The 19,752-nt window shown below is 45.8% G+C and overlaps 1 protein-coding gene across 3 annotated transcripts in view; it reads right to left on the bottom strand.

Moving 5' to 3' along the window:
* Positions 1-462: 462 nt before the first annotated feature.
* Positions 463-19,752, bottom strand: part of GDPD5 (glycerophosphodiester phosphodiesterase domain containing 5) — a 337,315-nt gene continuing 318,025 nt past the window's right edge. The window contains exons 15-18 of one of the 3 annotated variants that reach the window (XM_074955111.1): positions 14,597-14,679; positions 10,702-10,716; positions 5,092-5,204; positions 463-2,742 (exon numbers count right to left, since the gene is read on the bottom strand). In XM_074955111.1, coding sequence (XP_074811212.1) covers positions 2,627-2,742; positions 5,092-5,204; positions 10,702-10,716; positions 14,597-14,679 — 327 coding nt within the window. In that variant the 3' untranslated portion in view covers positions 463-2,626. The remainder of the gene's footprint in view (positions 2,743-5,091; positions 5,205-10,701; positions 10,717-14,596; positions 14,680-19,752) is intronic. The other 2 variants (XM_074955119.1, XM_074955130.1) reach the window with 2 other exon arrangements.

Below are 19,752 nucleotides of genomic sequence, written 5' to 3'. Positions count from 1 at the left end.
GAGGTCCCTTCCAACCCCATGATTCTATGAACTTTGTTTAGTCAACAGTGCCTTGTTGAGTTTCTTCTAACGCACCCAAACTTTAAAAAAAGTGTCTGACCTTTCCACAAAGTCATCTCCAAGGATAAAACCCAAACACGTAGATGCTGAGATGTAACAAAGTCTTTCAGTTGATATGACAATCAGCCAGGAATGTTTCAATACTGAACCACAATGGAAGAAAGAGCAACTTTATATAAGATCTTTCAGTTGTGCAGAAAGCCATCTTGTTTCACACAGACTTGATAGAGTACCATGAAAGAGGGTAATGTATTGGGGGTGACACGCTGTGCCAGGTTCTGATGCCAGCTACACTGGTAAAAATCCAGTCAATTCAAATTATTTTAATAGCTGGACTTTGGATTTACAGTTGTGTAACCCTGATAAGAATCTAAAAGGGTAATAATTGAGCCACACGTTTATATAATATAAATATATTTAATTCCTTACCTGTGTTACATCTTTGATTATTAAAAACAAAAGATTCAAGGAGAATTTTTTCCTCCCACCACCTAGACACTGTTGACATTTTGCACTTCATTCAATTAGATCGGTCAGTTTCACTTTCTGTTTCTAGTCAGTTTCACTTCCCAGTTCTTATGCACCAGACACAACACCTCTGGGTTTGGCTTTCTAACACTGCTGGGGAATGTTTACATTTTTAATCATTTTGAAAATAATTTCATGACAGTATTCCTATTCTGACTATGGTTTGGCAAACCCATTAACACACTCTACATCTGGCATCCAATACAACTTTACAGCAAACCCTAAACGGAGTTTGCTCTCTGTTTAGCAAGGTAAATGCCATGGCTTCAGTTTCTTCAGGCAGGACTCTGCAAATAAATCCCATTTCACCTCAATTTTGATTGAAGAATCGCAGACTCAAATCCCTCATCAAGAGCCAAATTTCAGACTCAACTGATTTTCAAGGCAGCATTTGATGAACTTCAAAAGAAGTGATCAATGGTATTTCCCATATTCCACATTTCTGTGTTAGCCAAGCTACAGTAAAGAAGCAAAACTAACAAATACCACATTAGGGATCGATCCAAAACCTACTGAAGTCTATGGGAGTCTTTTCTCTGGCTGCAACAGACTTTAGAACAGGCAAAACAGTGAAAAAGCTAAATAGCCCAATACCTGACTCATCTCAGTGAGAGAAGGGGAAAACTACAGTCAAAAAGGGCAAGTGCCTGGGACTTTCATTTGTGGCCCAGCTGTGATGTGTGAAAAGAGTGGGAGGAGTGTGTGGGGGAGTGGGAGGAGGAGTTGACGGAGAAAATAAATATTGACATTTGGAAGAGGGGGGGAAAATGCATCACTGATCCACTCAATTTCTGGGCTTTTTTATTATAATGTAGGATTTTGGTTTAAAGCCTCTTGCACTGGAAAAATGCGAACGGGAGCTCCTATTCTGTGCAAGCACCTCATATTCCGTCATTATTGCTCCTTTGGAGGAGATTAACGTGCAGTCTTTTACACAACAACAAAGAATTCAGGAGAAGGTCTCCCTTGTTCTCCGAGACTGCTTCACTTTGTGCTTTATTATTTATAATCCAGAATTCTTCACTACTTCTTCAAGCTTCAATTCTTCAAGCTGAGCTGCTTGACCTGTGACTGAGAAACACTGGCTTCCACGCCACTGCTGATTGTGGCTTCCCTTCCCCACCACCAGTTTAAGGGTTAACACAAACTACACCACCTGTTCTAAGTGGCGGGCACTTTAGCTGGATCTGGGTGATGAACAAGGTGGTGGGTCCTCTTTACTAGCCATCATGGAATCGAGACTCTTCATGGAGGCTGACTTATGAAATACAAACTAGGGGTCTATTTAAGGTCTTCACCAGCCCAGGAGCATCTAGAAGAGATTTCTTTGGGGAAGGACTGCAGCATAGGCCATAAAACTTGCCAACAGTTTTGCTCTGAGCACTTTCTATCATATATTTCATACGATCCCTGCATGCTTCGGTCCTGCTATTCTGGGGGAAGGCGTGAAAGTGAGTCAGCCAACCTGATTCCTTCCGCTGGTTCCAAACACGCTCTGGGAGCAGCACCTTCCCTCCTGCTAGGAAGCTCTGAACAGCCTTCTATCTGATTAGTTAAAACTTCATTAGCCAGAAAAAGAAATGATACGTCACAAGAACGTCACAACATAGTTTTTAAACAAGTTCAGCTAACAATCGCTGCACCAAGGGGAAGAGTGGAGTGGAGGGGGAGGATCAGGTCCATGCCCCACCTGTCTCCCCCAGTGTCCAAGATGCCACCTCAATATTTCATCAGATTCAGCCAAAATGTTCCTGTTTCAATGCACAAGTTATTCCCACTCGTGCCCTGGAAGAAATACATACAACCCCCCAAAATACACAAAAGAGACAAAAAAAGGACTTTCTACATATTTACAAAAAGCTGCCCCAGCCTCACAGTCCAGAGTATGTCAGGAGCCAACAACAAGAGCAATAGACGGGGTCTCTGCATGTCCGGTAGTTCCACAGAGTGTCCCCCCATCCCAGACAGCGTGAATACCACCCATCGCAGACCGGAGTACTGCGGGGGGGAGGGTGTCGTGCCATGGGCCTTTAATTCCTCAGTCCATGCGTAGCTTCATGTCCCGACGATCCAAGGGGGCGATACCCTCGTTGGAGTAACCGTTTTCAGAACACAACGACAGCTCATCTGCATTCTCCATGCCGTTGTTTATTTCTGGGGGAGGGGAAAGACAAATGAAGACATGATTTAAGTGCTGCCAATCACTGGAGTCCCCAGCCGCGTTTTATTCAAATGCGTTCCCTCGAGGCCGATCCACTGGAGTTAAAGGAAGTTTATGGCGCTCAGCACCTCAGGCCCCACGTTCTCTCATTTTTAGAGACAGGTAAACTGAGGCCCAGAGAAGTTAAGTGAATTGCACGTCCCCCCCTAAAAAAAAATAATTCACACAGCGTTTCAGTGGCAGAATATATGGGCCTGATTCTGACCCAACAGTGATTTTACACCAGGGTGATTCCACTGCTTTTATATCAGTATAAGCAAGATCAGGATCAGGCCCCTCCTCATATGGCAGCCACAGAGGTGGGTGAGGTAAATTTTTTTTTTTTTTGGACCAACTTCTGCGGGTGAGCGAGACAAGCTTTCGGGCTACACAGAGCTCACCTTCAGGTCATAACACAAAGTCCACAAAGGTACTTGAGTACCTTTCCCAAAGTACCTCTGTGCCCTTTGTGTTGGGAGTACCTTTCCCAGACCTGAAGCAGAGCTCTCTGTAGCTCAGAAGCGCATCTCTCTCACCAGCAGAAGTTGGTCCAAGAGAAGGTGTCACCTCACCCACCTCATGTCTCTAGTAGCCTGGGGCCCACAGGCTACAACAACCCAGCATACAGATCAATTGAGACAATCCTGTGGTAAGTGCACCCCCTGCTGGAAAAATGATGACATGCCAGTGCGTGTGGGGAAGAGCATGTGCTTAAGTGGTCATTAGTTCCCATACCCACAGTGCCCTAGACCTGCACCCCCTTCAGAACCCTTCACCCATAGGACAGGGCCAGCTAATGCCCTGTGTGCAAGCACTCAGCTCTTCTTACCCTCTAAAGAACTACTGTCTTTAAGGCGGCGGGAGGGGGAAGGGGGAGGGAATGAATCAGGTCAATTTCAGATGCCAGAGGCTAGAAGTTGCAAGATAGTTTAAAGAGCCTCAATGAAGCAAGGTCCAAATTGACTCAAATTTTCAAACAGGCCAATGCTCAGGATCACAGTTAGAGATGGAAAAGATCCAGTAGATCATGAAGTCCATTAGGGTTCCAGCGCAGGGCATAGTCCCGTCTCGATGGAGAGTGCATGAGATGTTATACCGATGCGCTATGGTCTTAACAATAAGGCCTAGCATCACCTTCTTACTATGCTGATATTTAAAGAGGTGACTGCAATTATGCTGGAAACAAAACTGTCTGACCCTGCTGAGTGCCTGCTACACACGTCGTAAAAGGGACAATCAGCCCATTACACAGCTCACCATTTACTTCCCTTCCCTTTTCTACTGGAGAAAAGGGAGCTTCTACATTTAAAGCCCCGTTGGCCTTCAGATCCCTCCTCAAAAGTCTCCTTTGCCATGATTCCTACAGAACATTTTGTTAATGGCGAGGCTGCTAGAGTGCGGAGACCACTGCCTATCATGCGGGTCAATATCACCTCTGTTTCCTTGCTTCCCACCTGCCTGTCTCCATCTGTCTCTTGTCTAGTACTTAGATTGTCAGCTCTGTGGGGCAGGGACTGTTTTTTCATTCTGTGTTTTTACAGTGCCGAGCACAATGGGGACCTGGTCCATGACTCAGGCTTCTAGCTCTTACAGTAATACAAAAAATATCATCACCATGGAAGATTTTCAATATCCAATTGTCCAACTTGGTACATTTCTTAATGCTCCAATATAACAACTGCATAAAGCCTCGCGATTTTGTAAACACTCAAAATCCCTGGGGTTTGCCTCACCTCCTAGTCAGTTACCCCAGCTATGCCTGGACAGATCCAACACTGATTTACGAGATCAGGATCCTGCCTGTGGTTGATGGACCTTTCCTGCCAAAGCAGTAGCTTCAGTTATTACGCATCCTCACACTGCAATATTGGGGCCCAACCCTGAAAGCCCGACTCCCACCTAAATACCAGTGGCCATGTGTGAGTGAGGACTGCAGGGCCAGATCCTGATCAGTGGCACTGTCCAGTGCTGAGAAAATCACTAGGAGGCTCGTTGGCTTGCTGCTAACCGCAGGATCCCACCACAGATTTTCAGTTACTTAGATTTGATTTTTCTTCACCTCCTCTGCCCTCTTTCTCCATCCATCTTAGCAGCCAATACACAGGTCAGCTCTCTGCTTAGATCTGTGGTGCTATCCTCAATATCTCTAGTAACAGGTGCGCTCAGAGAGTGCGACAGCTGCTGAGGTATTGGAATAAAAGGCTCCATTATCTAACTGATGGCCAGGTAAGAGCAGAACTCCTCCCTCTGACCCTGGCTTTACTTACTGACATTCTGCAGATCTCGCTCTCAAGCGGCCATACCTGAAAAGATCAATTTCTCCTTCATGATTTTGACGTCCCTGCTGGACCTGCGGACAGCAGCACTGAGCATGATTTGCTCCGGGTTGTAGGTCCTTATGCTTCCCAGACGCCATCTGCAGCAGAAAAGGGGGATGTAAAGCTCTGCCCTCAAAAGGTCTATCCTCTAATGGCCTAAGAGGCTCTCTAAGCAAGCAGCCACTGACAAATGCAGTCACAAACCCCGGCGATGCAATATGGCTTTGCTCCACTAGAGTTCATGTGGGCCCTGGTGTTAGCCAGCGATGGTTTGATTTTCTGAGGTGCACAGCAGCTCAATATCTCTGAAAATCAGGCAGTCTTAAACAAATGACACCATTTCTGTGAAAGTGCCTTCATCTTCCCCGCTTTGTTAAAGGTATACAGACTAATTACGGAAGGAAAATGTTCAGTAGTAATGTCCATTTCAGACAAATCAGAGACATGCATAAGGAAGACATCACTACTCGCTGCTTCAGAGGAAGGTGCAAGCAAACCCAAAGTGGGTAGTTATGGAATGACCTGCTCCCAAGAAAAGATGCTTCCTGACCCCCTACTAGAAGATGGTTTATGCCCTGAAGCATGAGTATTTGTAGCCCTTTCCAAAGCTCGTAAGGATTTTTTCAAACCCTTAGTACTGTAACTCTGAATATTATTATCCATATACAACACGCCCAGGTGGTTTGAGAGATTGGTTTCAACACTGCACAGCAAGAAGTGTTGTGATTTGGTCACATTAGTGACTGTGCTCTGATTAGTGGGACAGAGTCAGGTAACCTAGACCCAACATTTCTGGGTTTGGGGGAAAATGTTCTATTCCTGTTTTTCTCTTTTTTAAAGTGTCAGTGAAATTAAACATCTTCCTGAAGTTTCCACCACAAAACACTGGGAAAACAATGAAATCCAGCAAGGTGATGTGACCATAAAAGTGAAACTGTCTAGGTTGAGGTTCATTGTCCAAATCAAATAAATGGGAAAAATAAAAGCACAGTGAAACGTATACCAGATTTTTAAAAATTCACTTTTAATCAGCTAAAGAATTGTTACCAACACCAGGAAGGTCTTTGTCTTTTTTCCCTTTTAGCCGGGAAGTGTCCCTTTAACACGTGGACAATTACATTTCGGAGCTGTTGGATACTTCAGCCCGAAAAGGATACAGTGAAGAGCTAGGCTGAATCTACATTGATGGAGGCAAGGATGAGGCAGCCATGAGGCGGAGCAGGTAAAGGTGCTGCACTGGGTGCCAGGAAACCAGATTCTGTCCCCAGAACTCTCACTGATGTACTGGGCTTCCCTGGACAAATCATTTCACCTTTCTGTACTCCTCTTCCCCTCCATTCCTTTGGCTTGTCTGTATAGATTGGACTCTCTCCCACTATGGGTACGTACAGTGCCTTGCACCACACGGCCTCAATCCAAATTGGGGCCACTGAGTACTACTATAATATAAATACCAATGGCTACTTATATTTAGGCTGCATACTAGACTCTCTAGGTGCAGTAACACCTTTTGGACATTCGACTTCACACCTTTATGTCAGAGGAACTTCATCCCACTGCCTTTCCTAAAGCAAACGTCTCCATGTTACTCATAAACCAGCTGCCAAGAGAATACTTGGGGCAAAAATCCTGCGCCTGAAACAGTTTAGCAAAGTGGACATTTTTTTTGCATTGTTTTCTAGATTTTAGGGTCAACTGCTGCCTTTGAATAGGAGGGTGTGATTCCCACCAACACGCAGTCCAACTCTCTTCCCTGTGGGGGAAGTATATCAGGTTCTAGCTTTCAGTAAAGGATCTCAGCTAGTTCTCCCTTATTTACATAGTAACAAAGAGATCCGTAACTTTATGTTGATACTTCATCAAGATCTAGGATGAGTGTAAACTGAAAAAGAGTTGATGTAAGCCTGTCAGGTTTCCAGTTATCTGGCGCCACCTAGTGGAATATCAAGGGAAAAATCAATACTACCTCATGCAAGGAATCCATTTGCTAGGCATTTAGCACCTAGTGCAAGGTGGGGAACTTCCCACTGAAGTCCACCTGAGTTAAGAGTACTCGGCACTTCACAGGACCAGGCCCATGGCCGGCAAACAAAAAAAAACTACTCAAAAGGTTCTAGGAATACTCAGGCAGAGATCCGCCCTGTGCAGCCTTTCTGCACTGTTGGAACTCTTTATAAAACACTGTGTAACCCACACACATCCTGGGCGTTCTGTCCCATCTAGTGGCGCCAAGACCACTTAGTGAGAGAGATAAAATGAATCTGCTCTACAGCCTTAGCTAACAGCCAGTTGGCTTTTAGCTCATGCAGTAGAGGCTCATGCACCAAGCTCCCAAAGTCCCAGGTTCGATCCCACCTGCCGACAACCGGGGCCTGTCGGTGTTACAAGCAGGGGCTCGTCCGGGATTTCAACTGGGAAGACTCTGAAGCTCAGGATGCGCTTCCTCAGCTAGGGGGAGTATGTAACCCACACACTTCCTGGGTGCAGTGTTCTGTCTCATCTTGTGGCATCGAGACCACTTAGAGAGAGTTAAATGAGTCTGCTCTACAGCCTTAGCTACCAGCCAACTGGCTTTTAGCTCATGCGGTAGAGGCTCATGCACTCAGCTCCCAAGGTCCCAGGTTTGATCCTGCCTGCTGATGACAGGGGTCTATTGGTGTTACAACAGCAGGCAGGCAGGAGACTGCTCTTTACAAGGGAGAGGAAAAAAGCGTGGGATGGACAAAGCTACACTGGGCTGACAGAGCCAAGGCATGTACAGCAGCAATCTGGATGAGGCAAGAGGTGGTGGAGCGGAGCATGACTTGCTAAATAAACGTCCTCCTGAACGCGCTCAGAGGATGTTCCAAGGCGAGCCATTAACTGACTTTGAAGAAAAGAGCTGCTGACATCAGCGCCCAACCCAATGAGGGGCAGAGGGCCCTCGTCTCCCACTGAAATCAGCGTTGCAGCTACTCAACATCTAGCGGATCAGGGTCTCTGCAGTCATGGCCCATAATGAAATGGTCAGCTGTGAAGTTCTGTCCTATACATTTCTCGGGTACTTGCAACTTTCAGCATCCGTTCTGGCTGGTGTGCAAGACTAGAATTACGTCAGGGTGTCCCATCCCTGAAGGAAAGGCCCAGCGGAACTAGATATTTTTGGCCATGACTGAGGCTTTGTTCAGACACACAGCTGAAAGGCCAGAGGCCAAGTTCAGAGGTGACTGAATGGGGTAGTAAAACAGACCTTCTCCCTTACACCCCACAGTGGGTTAACGGCGTGCTCAGTGCAAGGGCATGAATTAGAGCTTGCTCAGCATATAAGAGGGGTGAAATCTGCTGGCAGGATGTTCTGTGAGCAGCCCTCAGCTTAGGAACTCGTTGCCTCATGGTTCTGAAATAGCTGCAACCTAGTGACTTTAAGGGCAGGTTGCTATTCCCCCCGGCTTTTGGGGGGTGGAGGCAAATTACGAGGGTAATGATGCTTACCCAGGCAAGACTCCCAATGATTGTAGAGGTCCCTGTGGTTGGTGTTTTCCCTGGATGAGGAGAGCTAAACAGGGCCCACAGTCTGCAGACTGTAGGCAATTTTAAGTGTGAAGTATAGAGTGGCTGGCGTTAAGCAGTCAGAATTTATCAGGATAGCACGGTTATTTCCTAATCTAAGTGTAGGGCAATGCTATGGCCAGCCTCACCATATGGTAACTATTAGCTAACCGTAAGCTGTTAATGGCAACCACTGTATTTCCATCATCTCTTACCACCCAGATTTTCAGAATAATGTAAAGAACCAGCTACACGTTCAATTAGGCCTAACTCAAAGTATGGCTTGAATGAACCAGTGGAAAATATAGTTTGCACAGGACAGTTGAAAACAAGACAGAACCCTAATGTTGAATATCATTATTCCCACAAACCCAAGACGTTTTTTTTTTAATAAAATGGGGTACATGCTTTTTACTTTTAGACAGAATTGAAAATAAGACATTGGTTTGGGTCAGGGTCCTGTGAGTCTCAATCGCAGATGAAATGCTGTATGAGGGGTTTTCAACATTTAGTATATGCCTGGAATCCAGAATTCCCTTTAAAAAAAAAAATTGCAGTGAGCATTTAACATGTCTAGTCTGATCACCTTGGCTATGAAAGACCACAGAAACACATGCACATTTCTCAATGATGTTGATGTGAACTGAGCCTGTGTACCTGGGGAAGAATTTGCTCCACAGCAGTAACATTCCCATAACGTTCACTCTATTTTCCGCTGCCATTTTAAAAGGCAGCTTCAGATAACAAGAGATCCCGTGACTCTGCAGACTGAGGACAACTATGCAAGTCGTCACGTACCTTCTAGCAAGCAATACTTACAAATGGCAAATGTTCAAACTCAAAGGAGGGAAAATAAAAAAGGAGAAAGACACACACTGGGACATTTATCAGTAATACAATCTCATTGCTCAGAGCTAAACGTATGGAGAAGGTTTCACATGAAGAGTTTGGTTCAAACATAGAAATAAAAGTGGTGAAGGCTTTACTGCAGAGTGAGGACAGATTTCAAATAGTCCCTAAAGGCAGAAGCAACTGAAACAGCCCAATACAATAAACAATCAGAAGAGTATTTCAGGGAGCCTGAAATGCAGTGTCCTGGGGTCTTGAGCCTCTTCCAACCTACACTGGCAAAATGCCATTGACTTCAGTGGATTTACTCCTGGTTTATAGTGGTGTCAGTGAAAGGAGAATTGTGAAAGATTCTGAGCTCAGACCACTGCAGCAGCTGACGGCCAAATCTTTTACTACCCCTCCCCCCTGCTAATATCTTATCATTGCCAAGACAATCATGAAAAGTGAAAGACAGCACTTTGACGATGGGGGTGAATAATGATGCTGCATTTTGCCTTGTATGGCAGATACATTATGCTTTAAGGAGATAGTGTGATGTCAGCTGCTCACACCACAAGCGAGACTGTGATCTGGGACACATCAGGAGAACTGTGGAGTAACTCCCTTGCTATACAATTATGCTGATATAACTGAGAACAGAATCTGGCTCAGAAGATTTGCCAAGAACTACGGTCAGCTTTACGCTCAGTGCAGCACAACTCCTTCCCAGTTCTCACAGGGTAACTGAAATTTTGCCACGAGGGGGTAAAAAAACTGAAATATTGTATATAAATTATGAAGCCAAATTTGTTAACTTGGAAAGGACTAAATAGAGCAGATTAGACTATAAAAATGCTACCTGGAGGGTAATCTTGCAATGGGATATTTCTACTTGGAGAGTACCATGGTTTCCTGAAGGTTACCTAATTAAAAGATGCTCAGGTATCCTAGAATAAACCCTCCAGCAAAGAGAAGTGGCTTGTACCATTGACGTAGAATGTCCAAGTGTCTCTAGAAGGGTCAGTTGGACGTGGCATGGGGGCAGTCTAGTTTTAGTAACTATTGAACAAGTTACGACTCAGACACTCAGCAAGACAGTCGTGGTCATTTGCGGAGCTGTGCAGTTTAAAGCATCATTCAGGGGGTGTTCTGTATCATCCCAGTCTGCAGTGAAGCCCTAGCAGAAAGAAAGAGGAGGGTGGAATGAGAAGAGGAGGAGGAAAGCACCAGAATTACCTGATCATGTGATAGCTGTGAGATGCCAGAATGCAGCAGAGAGAAAGAGGAGGAACATGCACAATAGTCAGAGCAGTAAAAAAATAAACAAGGCAAGAAAGCAAAAAAGATCAGTTAGACCAGGGATGGGCAAACTACGGCCCAGGGGGCCGCATCCGGCCCTTTAGATGTTTTAATCCGGCCCTTGAGCTCCTGCTGGGTAGCAGGATCTGCGGCTTGCCCTGCTCCAGCCAGGGAGTGGGGTCGGGGGCTTACCCCGCTCTGCACGTGCCGTGGCTCCGCACGGCTCCCGGAAGCAGCGGCATGTGCCCCCTCCGGCTCCTACACGTAGGGGTAGCCATGGAGCTCCTTGCACTGCCCCTGCAGCTCCCATTGGCTGGGAACTGAGGCCAATGGGAGCTGCAGGGTGGCGTCTGCGGACGGGGCAGTGCACAGAGCCGCCTGGCTGCACCTCTGTGTAGGAGCTGGAGGGGGGACATGCCGCTGCTTCTAGAAGCTGCTTGAGGTAAGCGCTGCCCGGAGCCTGCACCCAACCCCCTCCCTTGCCCCAACCCCCTGCCCCAGCCCTGATCTCCCTCCCACCCTCTGAAACCCTGAGTCGCAGCCCAGAACACCCTCCTATGCCCCCAAACCCTCATCCCCAGCCCCACGCTGCAGCCTGCACCTCCAGCCGGAGCCCTCACCCCCCACCCTGCACCTCAACCCTCTTCCCCAGCCTGGAGCCCCCTCCCGCACCCTGAACTCCTCATTTCTGCCCCCGCCCCAGAGCCCTCAGCCCCTCCTGCACCTCAACCCTCAGTTTCGTGAGCATTCATGCCCGCCATACAATTTCCATACCCAGATGTGGCCCTCGGGCCAAAAAGTTTGCCCACCCCTGGATTAGAACGTCATCACAGTCGGTACTTCCCCACTTGCGAGACCACAGAGATTCGACATCTGGTCACTAGGGCTGAGGCTGAACAGTAGAATAACATGTAGCCCTGCTATGGAAAGCAGGAAAGCTATGCCTAGGGGGTAGGACGAGCACATTAAGGTGTGGCTCCATTCCAACCCATCGCCTCATCCTTGGGGTGAAGGAAGTAACGGATTTGCCCAGCAAGACTTGCAAAGAATCCACAAGGGTCAGATTCTGAGCCTGTCTCACTGCAGCGGAGAGAGGGAGAGAGAATGATTCAGCTGGGATTGGGGATTGGTTTCTGAACTCCCCAAATGCAGCACCAACACTTCCACACGGCAGAGACGGGCATGAGGCATGGGAATGGCTCCCTCTGAGTGACAACCACGGGGCAGTAGTGTAGGTTCCCAGTCCCACATCTATAAAGGCAAGTCCTTGGCTTTAGTTCCAGCAATTGGAATTTGTGGCGTTGAATTTTTCTTTTCTTTTCTTTTTTTTTTTTTTAAAAATCTTTAAAAGAGACACTTTGGAGGGTAACAAGTCCTGGCTATGGGAGGTTTTAATACTCACCTGTAACTGATTGACCCTGCAAACTATAGGCCTCTGAGTAATTCCACTAACAGGTTTGGACACATTGTGAGCTACAGGGTAAAGACAAGGGATGAAATTCAGCCCTAGGGAAAGCAGGTACTACTGAAGTGAACTGCAAGTGTCCCTGCTTGCACCAAGTTTGAATTTGTATATGGTCACCAAGAGTATTTCTGAGCTCTTACCACCACCTAGCACAATGGGGATTTCAGGCACTTACATAACAATATTTCTACCACTCCCTCAATGTCTGCTCATTTCACCTCTCACCATACTCTTTACATTCCTTTTCTGGCCGTTTAAAAATCCATGATTACTGGAAATTATCCCTGTCTCTCCACGCTCTCAGCAGCCTGGGTAAATATCTAAATAGCCTGTTTTTCAAGGGATGTTGCATAGAAAGATTAAATAAATACATAAATTCAGACTGTCTTAAGATGCAGATTCTTGGAAGGGATTCAGAGGAATTGCTGTAGAACTGCTTTAGGAAAGACTTGAAGACTCTGAAACAAAGGGTCAAATGGTTGCCACTCTGGCCTTAAAATTCCCAAACAAGAGAGCAAGTCAGACAGTCACACCCTTGTGACTGATCCAGGGTGCTCAGTGCATTTCTTTATCTGGTGTTCATCTGGGGTAAGGGTTTATTTGATTTGTATGATTCACCTGCAATTTAAGAAATCAAGTTTTAGACCCAGGTGAAATTCTATGGCCTGTGTTATGCAGACTAGATGACCGCAAGGGTCCCTTCCTGGCCTCAAAATCTATATTATTCTGATCCAAAATACAGTCAAAATTCTGATAATTTTACAGCTGTACTTTTGGTTTCTGGGAAATTTCCTAACGTGATATGAGGATATTGTTGGTCAGTTACACTTATGCCACAACAATGAAGTCAGTGAACAAAACTCATTGCCGGCATAACTCCGCTGCCTTGGAGTTACCCCTGTTATGAATCTGGGTTACTGAATGCAGCGGATGGCAAAGATATAACAGAGTTGAACGAGGCCAGGTAGATGCAGTACGACAGCTCTAGTCTCTGGCACGGAGTCCAGCCGGTAAGTGGGGTTCTCAACAGCTGCAGACACTCTACTGTAACACATTACAAAAATAGCAATGTAATTATCTGCATAGGGAATTAGTCACAAAGCAACTTAATGAGGGCAACGTGACATCGCAATCACTAGCTTGCAAAGTTGAAGCGGATGTTTCATGGGCGACTGCTGTGCCTAATGCCAGGATGTTTGTGGTAATAATCAGGATGGAAATTACAGCCCATTCAGTACACACACTGTGGTGGTTTAGATGTGCCAAACAGAAGGCTACAAAGAGAAACTCAGAAAAGGAGAAGGTGGAGTTTTAAAATGACACATTTCCTTAGGCAGACCCTGCTGTCTTCCTGTCCTCAGAGCATATCTATTGCTGAGTCCAGGTTTTCCAAGACAGCCAGGTCACATTGTCATAACTGGTGATGAAAAGTTCCTCTTAGGAGGAAAGGCAAGTTTCAGGGGATGTGCCAGGGTTCCCCCCAGGATAAACAAAGGAGAGCATGGCATGGGTGACTGATACTTGTTAGAGGGTTCCAAAAACATGTTAAACATTCCCCTACCCTGCCATTATGAATTCCTAATGCAAACAAGTAGGTTTACTTGCAACTTGCCAAAAAATTAGATCTCCATCCTATGAGCAAGGGAGGTAATCTAGTTTGTGTTCTGCATTTGTTTCCATGCTTAACAAAGATATTTAATCCTCAGATAAACCAAGGAACCAAATGCAACCTTAGCTATGCTATCTTTAGTGAAGTTTCCAATACTCGCTAGTAGAAGTTATTGCTCCCTCTGTCCGTTAGAGAAGGGCGTGGAACCGTTCTCCAAACATTAAGCGAAACCTGAACTGTAAAGCCATTAGGTGATCGGCGAAGTTCTGACAATCTCATGCTTTTCTTCCAAACTGAACGTTCCAATTTTACAACATCCCAACTCATAGAGGTTTCTTCGCATTCTAAAGCATTCCCATGATGGGAGAATCTCTGGAGCTGCTGAGAGTTCCTCATATAACATTGAAGTATTTTAAGCTCTTTCCTTGTGGTTCCTGTTTCTCTTAAGCATTGACAGTTCTCTCCCACACACATTTTTTAGTGCCACCTCAAGAACCACACCAAGTTTGAACGACCACCCCTTTTCAGAAGTCCTCATTCGTCGTAATCTTTATGTCCCATGTAGCAGCCTCGTTCAACTGCTTATAACTGAGTGGGGGTAGGTGAGGGGATAAGTAAATTGGGACTGGGGCTGATTATAAGTGTCATTATAAGCAAGGGCTCTAGAGAATACTGCATCTCCCTTTTATCTCCACACCCTTGAGATGAACAAACACACCACAAATACATGAGAGTTGATCTGTGATAATGCTACTTACTTCTGGAATATAAAAACTCCTACAATTATGGTAAATGAAATGAGATCAGCTGTTATCCAGATTAGATTGTACTCGTGTGGAGGCTGGAAGACAAAAAGACAAGCACACCTTATACCTTCCAGTTTGTCCAAATTTGGAGAGCACTCAATGCTAAATAGATTGTCGTATACAGAAATATCCAGGGCACATCTGTGTCATGAAGTTTGTGAGATGGACCAAACATCTCTTTTTACCGTAACCACACCCAAGCAAGCAGGATTTTGGATCCCAGTTCATCTGGATCCTCAAGCTACCCCAGTTTTTTACTTTTAAAGACCACCACATTGCCAGGAAAGACCTGCAAAGCAGCATCCATTCTAGCCCTCTTTTCGCATGCTACCAGTGTTCGCAACACTCACCTTTGGGGGTGAACATTTCCACATCTTCTCTCTCTCTCTGAAGAAGAGATTAAACTGCCTTTGGTGATTTCTGAGTTTATGGGGGACTGAAAAAATAAACTCAAGAAATTCTCTACCCAGACTTCGATTTGAACGTTTTACTACAGCAGGTACAGCTCAGGTTTGAAACTTGGCCTGGACACACCGCCCATTGAGGAGCAAGGCCCCGATTCAGCTAAGCACTTGAATCCCTTTAACAATCTGGGCCTAAGCGTGGCTGGGCTCAGCGCTGCAATGCCTAACTGATTTAGGAGCCTAAAACTCATTTTCAAAAGGGATTTAATCACTTAGAAGCCAAAATCCCACCAACTGTCAATGGGATTGTGGCTCCTGAGTACCTAAATCCCTTTTGAAAATGAGAGTTAGGCTCCTAAGCCAGTTTGGTGTTGCAATGCTGAGGGCAGCGATGCCTAAACACCTTTACAAATCCAGGCCCAAGCATGTTTTTGCATTTCAGTGGCAGATGCACAGCTGGTATAAATGGGCATAGCTCCATTGACTTCAGTGGATTTTTGATCATCAACACCAGCTGAAGATCTGTCCCTAAGTATGCAAGTAGTCCCATGAACATCATGTGCTTTGCTGCAGGGGGGTGGAGAGTATCTAGTTTTAACTAAAAAGTCAAGTGATCGAAAAATGACTTCAGGTTACGCTCAGAGGGCAGATATACCAACCGATGTACCTCTGCTCACACAGCCCTGCAGATATAACCATCTCCAATAAAGCAAAGGGTCGCCCTTTGCTGAGCCCACTCACCTTGCTAAGTCCCCAGGTCAGCAGTGCACTTCAGGGCCAGATTAACCTTTTTTGGGCCCGGCTCCAAACATATCTGTGGGCCCCCCTGGAGGGAATGGAGCATGGCGCAGGGAGGTCAGTCCCCAAAGCAAGGGGCCAGCCGGGGCAATGGGGCATGGCATGGGCCTCCCCGCTCCTCTCAGCCCAGTGCAAGGGCACTATTTACAAACCGGCAGTTGCCAGACACACAGTGCCCCAGCACACACATCTTCCCCACCCCCTTACAGCCCAGCACCCCCCAGGTTCCCTAGGGGCCCACTCCCCCACGCCCTGCCTCCCAGCCACACTCACCAGGGCCCTACCGGGAGGTGACTCTGTCTGCCAGGCCAAACTAGCAGCGCAGCCAGGGCTGGTCCCAGGGCGAGGAATCGCTCCAGACCCTCGGGAGTGGCACAATTAGCCAGGTCAGGACCTGCCCTGGCTGGGCTTCCTCAAGACGCACTTGCCTAGAGGGGCCCAACCAAGCCCCAGACACTGTCGTCCCCCCTCCCCCTCCCCCCCCCCCCACACACCTGGCTGGGACTGGCCAGGCTTCTGCACCAGTCCCAGGCAGCTCAGCTCCGGGTGGGGAGACAGGTGGGGCCCCACAGGTAGTGGGAAGCAGAGACTGCCTGGAGCCGGAGGTGCACTGGGGTCCGGCCAGGGGGTAGAGAGGAGCCGGGGGGTGGGGCCAGGGGGCAGAGAGGAGCCCTTGGCCAGCCAATGGCCAGGCCGAGAGGAGCAAGTGGTGGGCGGGGGAGCCAGCGGGGTCTCGGGGCACAGTGCAAGCGGAGCAGGCCAAGGCCCCTTCTGAGCATGGGCCTGGCTCCATGGCGCCACTGTAAACCTGGCACTGCTTAAACACAAGATGTGAGAGAGTCATTGGGACTTTATAAATGCTAATACAAGTAAGCGCAAGCCACTTTTTTCTATTCTTTTAAGAAGAAAGATGGAATACGTCATGTAAAAAAGCTACACTCACGCAACGTTCGGGTTACCTGGATGAAAAACAGACCACAAAAGGTAAGACTCAAAGCTCAATCTATGTAGCTTAACAAAGAGAAGTTAAGGGGTGAGTGGACTACTGTCTGTAAGTATTTACATGGGTAACAAATATTTAGAAATGGACTCTTCAATCTAGCAGAGAAAGGTTTAACTGATCCAATGGCTGGAAGTTGAAGCTAGACAAATTCAGACTGGTAATAAGGCATACATTCTTAACAATGAGGGTAATTAACCCCTGGAACAATTTTCCAAGGGTCATGGGGGACGCCCCATCAATGACAATTTATAAATCAAGATTGGATGCTTTTAGAGATTTGCTCTAGGAATTATTTTGGGGGGTGAGGGGTTCCATGGCCTATATTACACAGGAGGTCAGATCAGATGATCACAAGGGTCCCTTCTGGCCTCGGAATCTATGAATCTGTAATTCCTTCCTTCAGCAATGCTTATTCTACCTCCTTGCATGTAATGGCTTCTACTCTTGTTTGTCTGTCTCAGTGTGGCTGAGTATGGCACATTTTATATTGTAAAAATTGTATCATAACTTGGCACATCCTATTAGTTTTATCCAACAATGTTTCTGATGGAGTTTTTAAACTTTGCATTTTTTAACTGTGAAACAATGACATTGTAATAAATCTGTATTTAAATGTTTGAACATACTGCATCTATCTATATACACTAACTATATTAAAACAAACATCACAGACATGTGACCTCTCATTAGAGCAGGTCAAAACATTTTAACTGAAAATTTCTGGACAAAATATAGAGTTTTGTTGAAAGCGATTTTTTTTTTTTGGATGGGAAAAAGCTGATTGACTGTGTTTTCCAATTTTTTGAAAGGAAAATTCAAAGCAAAACATTTAATTTTGAATCAAGATTTCCAAAACATCAATATTTCAAAACTAAATGTTTTGATAAAAAAATGCCCAGTTTTTCATCAGGACATTCCCAAATTTAAGGTTTTTTTTTGGAACTTTTCATTCCACGAGAAAAATTTTGATATTTTGAACAACAAAATGTTGAAATATCAGACTTTCCCATGGGATGAAAGTTCTGTTTTCTGAACAGCTCTCTCTCTCTCTCAACTGGAATAAAATACTATCTTTAGAAGTTAGATAGGATTATTTCTGTAAAGAAAAACTATGTGTTTTAATTCACGTACACTACGAGTGACAGCATTTGCAACACACCAATAAACCGAAATCTTCTCACAACTCCTAATGCTGAGCACTGCTGGGAAAGGGGCACAGGAGAGTAAACACATCTGTTCTGCAGAGATACACAAAACTGAGGCCTTGTCTACACTATGGGGGGAGATCAATCTAAGTTACGCAACTTCAGCTATGTGAATAACATAGCTGAAGTCAGTGTACTTAGATCTACTCACAGCGGGGTCCACACAATGCAGTGTCAACTGGAGACGCTCTCCCGTCGACTCCCCTTGCGTTTCTCGTTCCGGTGGAGTACAGGAGTTGACAGGAGAGCGATCGGCGGTCGAGACCCGCTAAATCGACTGCCGATGCATCGATCACCACACGTTGAACCCCCAGTAAGTGTAGACAAGCCCTGAGCTCAGCTGATTCAAGACTTGAGCAGTCATCCATCAGATCTCACCGTTTGACTTGTATTGACAGTTTCGCTTAGAAGCCCTCTGCCATTCATTAGAAGCCCTCTGCTCACAACAGAGGATATGAGGAAAATTGCACGTATATAATTGCAAAAGAACAGAGTTACATCTCAAAAATCTCTCCTTCATATGCTTGGCAGCAGGCATGAGAGGCCTAAAGGACCTGCTAAAATAACAGCCCTGGAAATATTTTAGTATTGCTTCTGTGCAGCTGAACTGAATCTGCATTTTGACTTGGAAGTATTAATACCAGGAACTGGCTGATGAAAAGAATCAGCGAGAGCATGAGCGAGCATTTCTGTCAGCAAGGAGCCTCAGTTACCAGAGACTGATGCAGCTGGCACTAATTTACCACAGCAGCAAATGGAAATAACATCCCTATTTATCCTTAAAGTGCAACAAAGCCCCTGGGGTCACCTCAGGGCCATAAAGAAACGTGCCTTGGAGATCATCACTTTTCAGCAAGAATGAAAGGTTTGCTCTGGCTCCCAGGTTGAAATCAATTCCGAAAGACTCCGATTTAGTCAGAACAGAATTCAGATGGTATGAATCACACATGGTCCTGACACTTACAGTACGCAGGGAGTTTTATGGTGAACAGCAGCCAATTATACACCAGTATGCACTGAAGTATGGGTTCATCTGAGAGACTCAATAAAGGGAAGATTGAACCAAACTACATCTGGGATGTACACACAGTTCCCACAGAGCTCAGGGGTTACATCAAAGGGAAGAATTTAGAAGACTGGACATATTTTTCTCTTTACCAGACTTGTTCTTTGCAATACACCTGTTTTTATCTCCCCATTGTTGTGCAGCACAAGCCAATATGGCTTTAGCTCATTCACTTTCTTGTGGCAGGCAATATTGATGAGGGAAACTCATTTTTATTGTTCTCCATGGTGGTGACTTGAGAGATATTGTGGCCTAGCGCTGAACTGAGTGTCAGGAGACCTGGGCTCGATTCCTGGTTCCTCCTCCAACTGAGTGTCTGACCTTTGGCAAGTCATCTCTCCTTCTTGTCTTAGTTTATGGGAATAGTGATATTGCCCCTCTTCTGTAAAGTACTCTAAGATCTATGGATGAACAGTGCTCTATAAGAGAGCTCAATATATTAAGACAGGTCTCACTGTATTTTTCCAAACTCTGATGTTTGAAGATGAACCACTGGCCAACGTTTTAAAATAATTAACCCAATTCTGTTTTTAAGTGACCGACTGAGCTGGCCTCGCCTCTGTTCCCGTTTCAGTGGCCCGACACCTGTGAAAAGTCAGTGAAAAGAGTACTTTGAATGAATGACTGAGGAT

Source organism: Natator depressus, chromosome 1 (assembly GCF_965152275.1).
Source record: "Natator depressus isolate rNatDep1 chromosome 1, rNatDep2.hap1, whole genome shotgun sequence".
NCBI classification, from domain to species: Eukaryota; Metazoa; Chordata; order Testudines; family Cheloniidae; genus Natator; species Natator depressus.
Note: the sequence above shows the minus strand (reverse complement) of the source record. Positions and strands in the feature narration are given on the sequence as shown.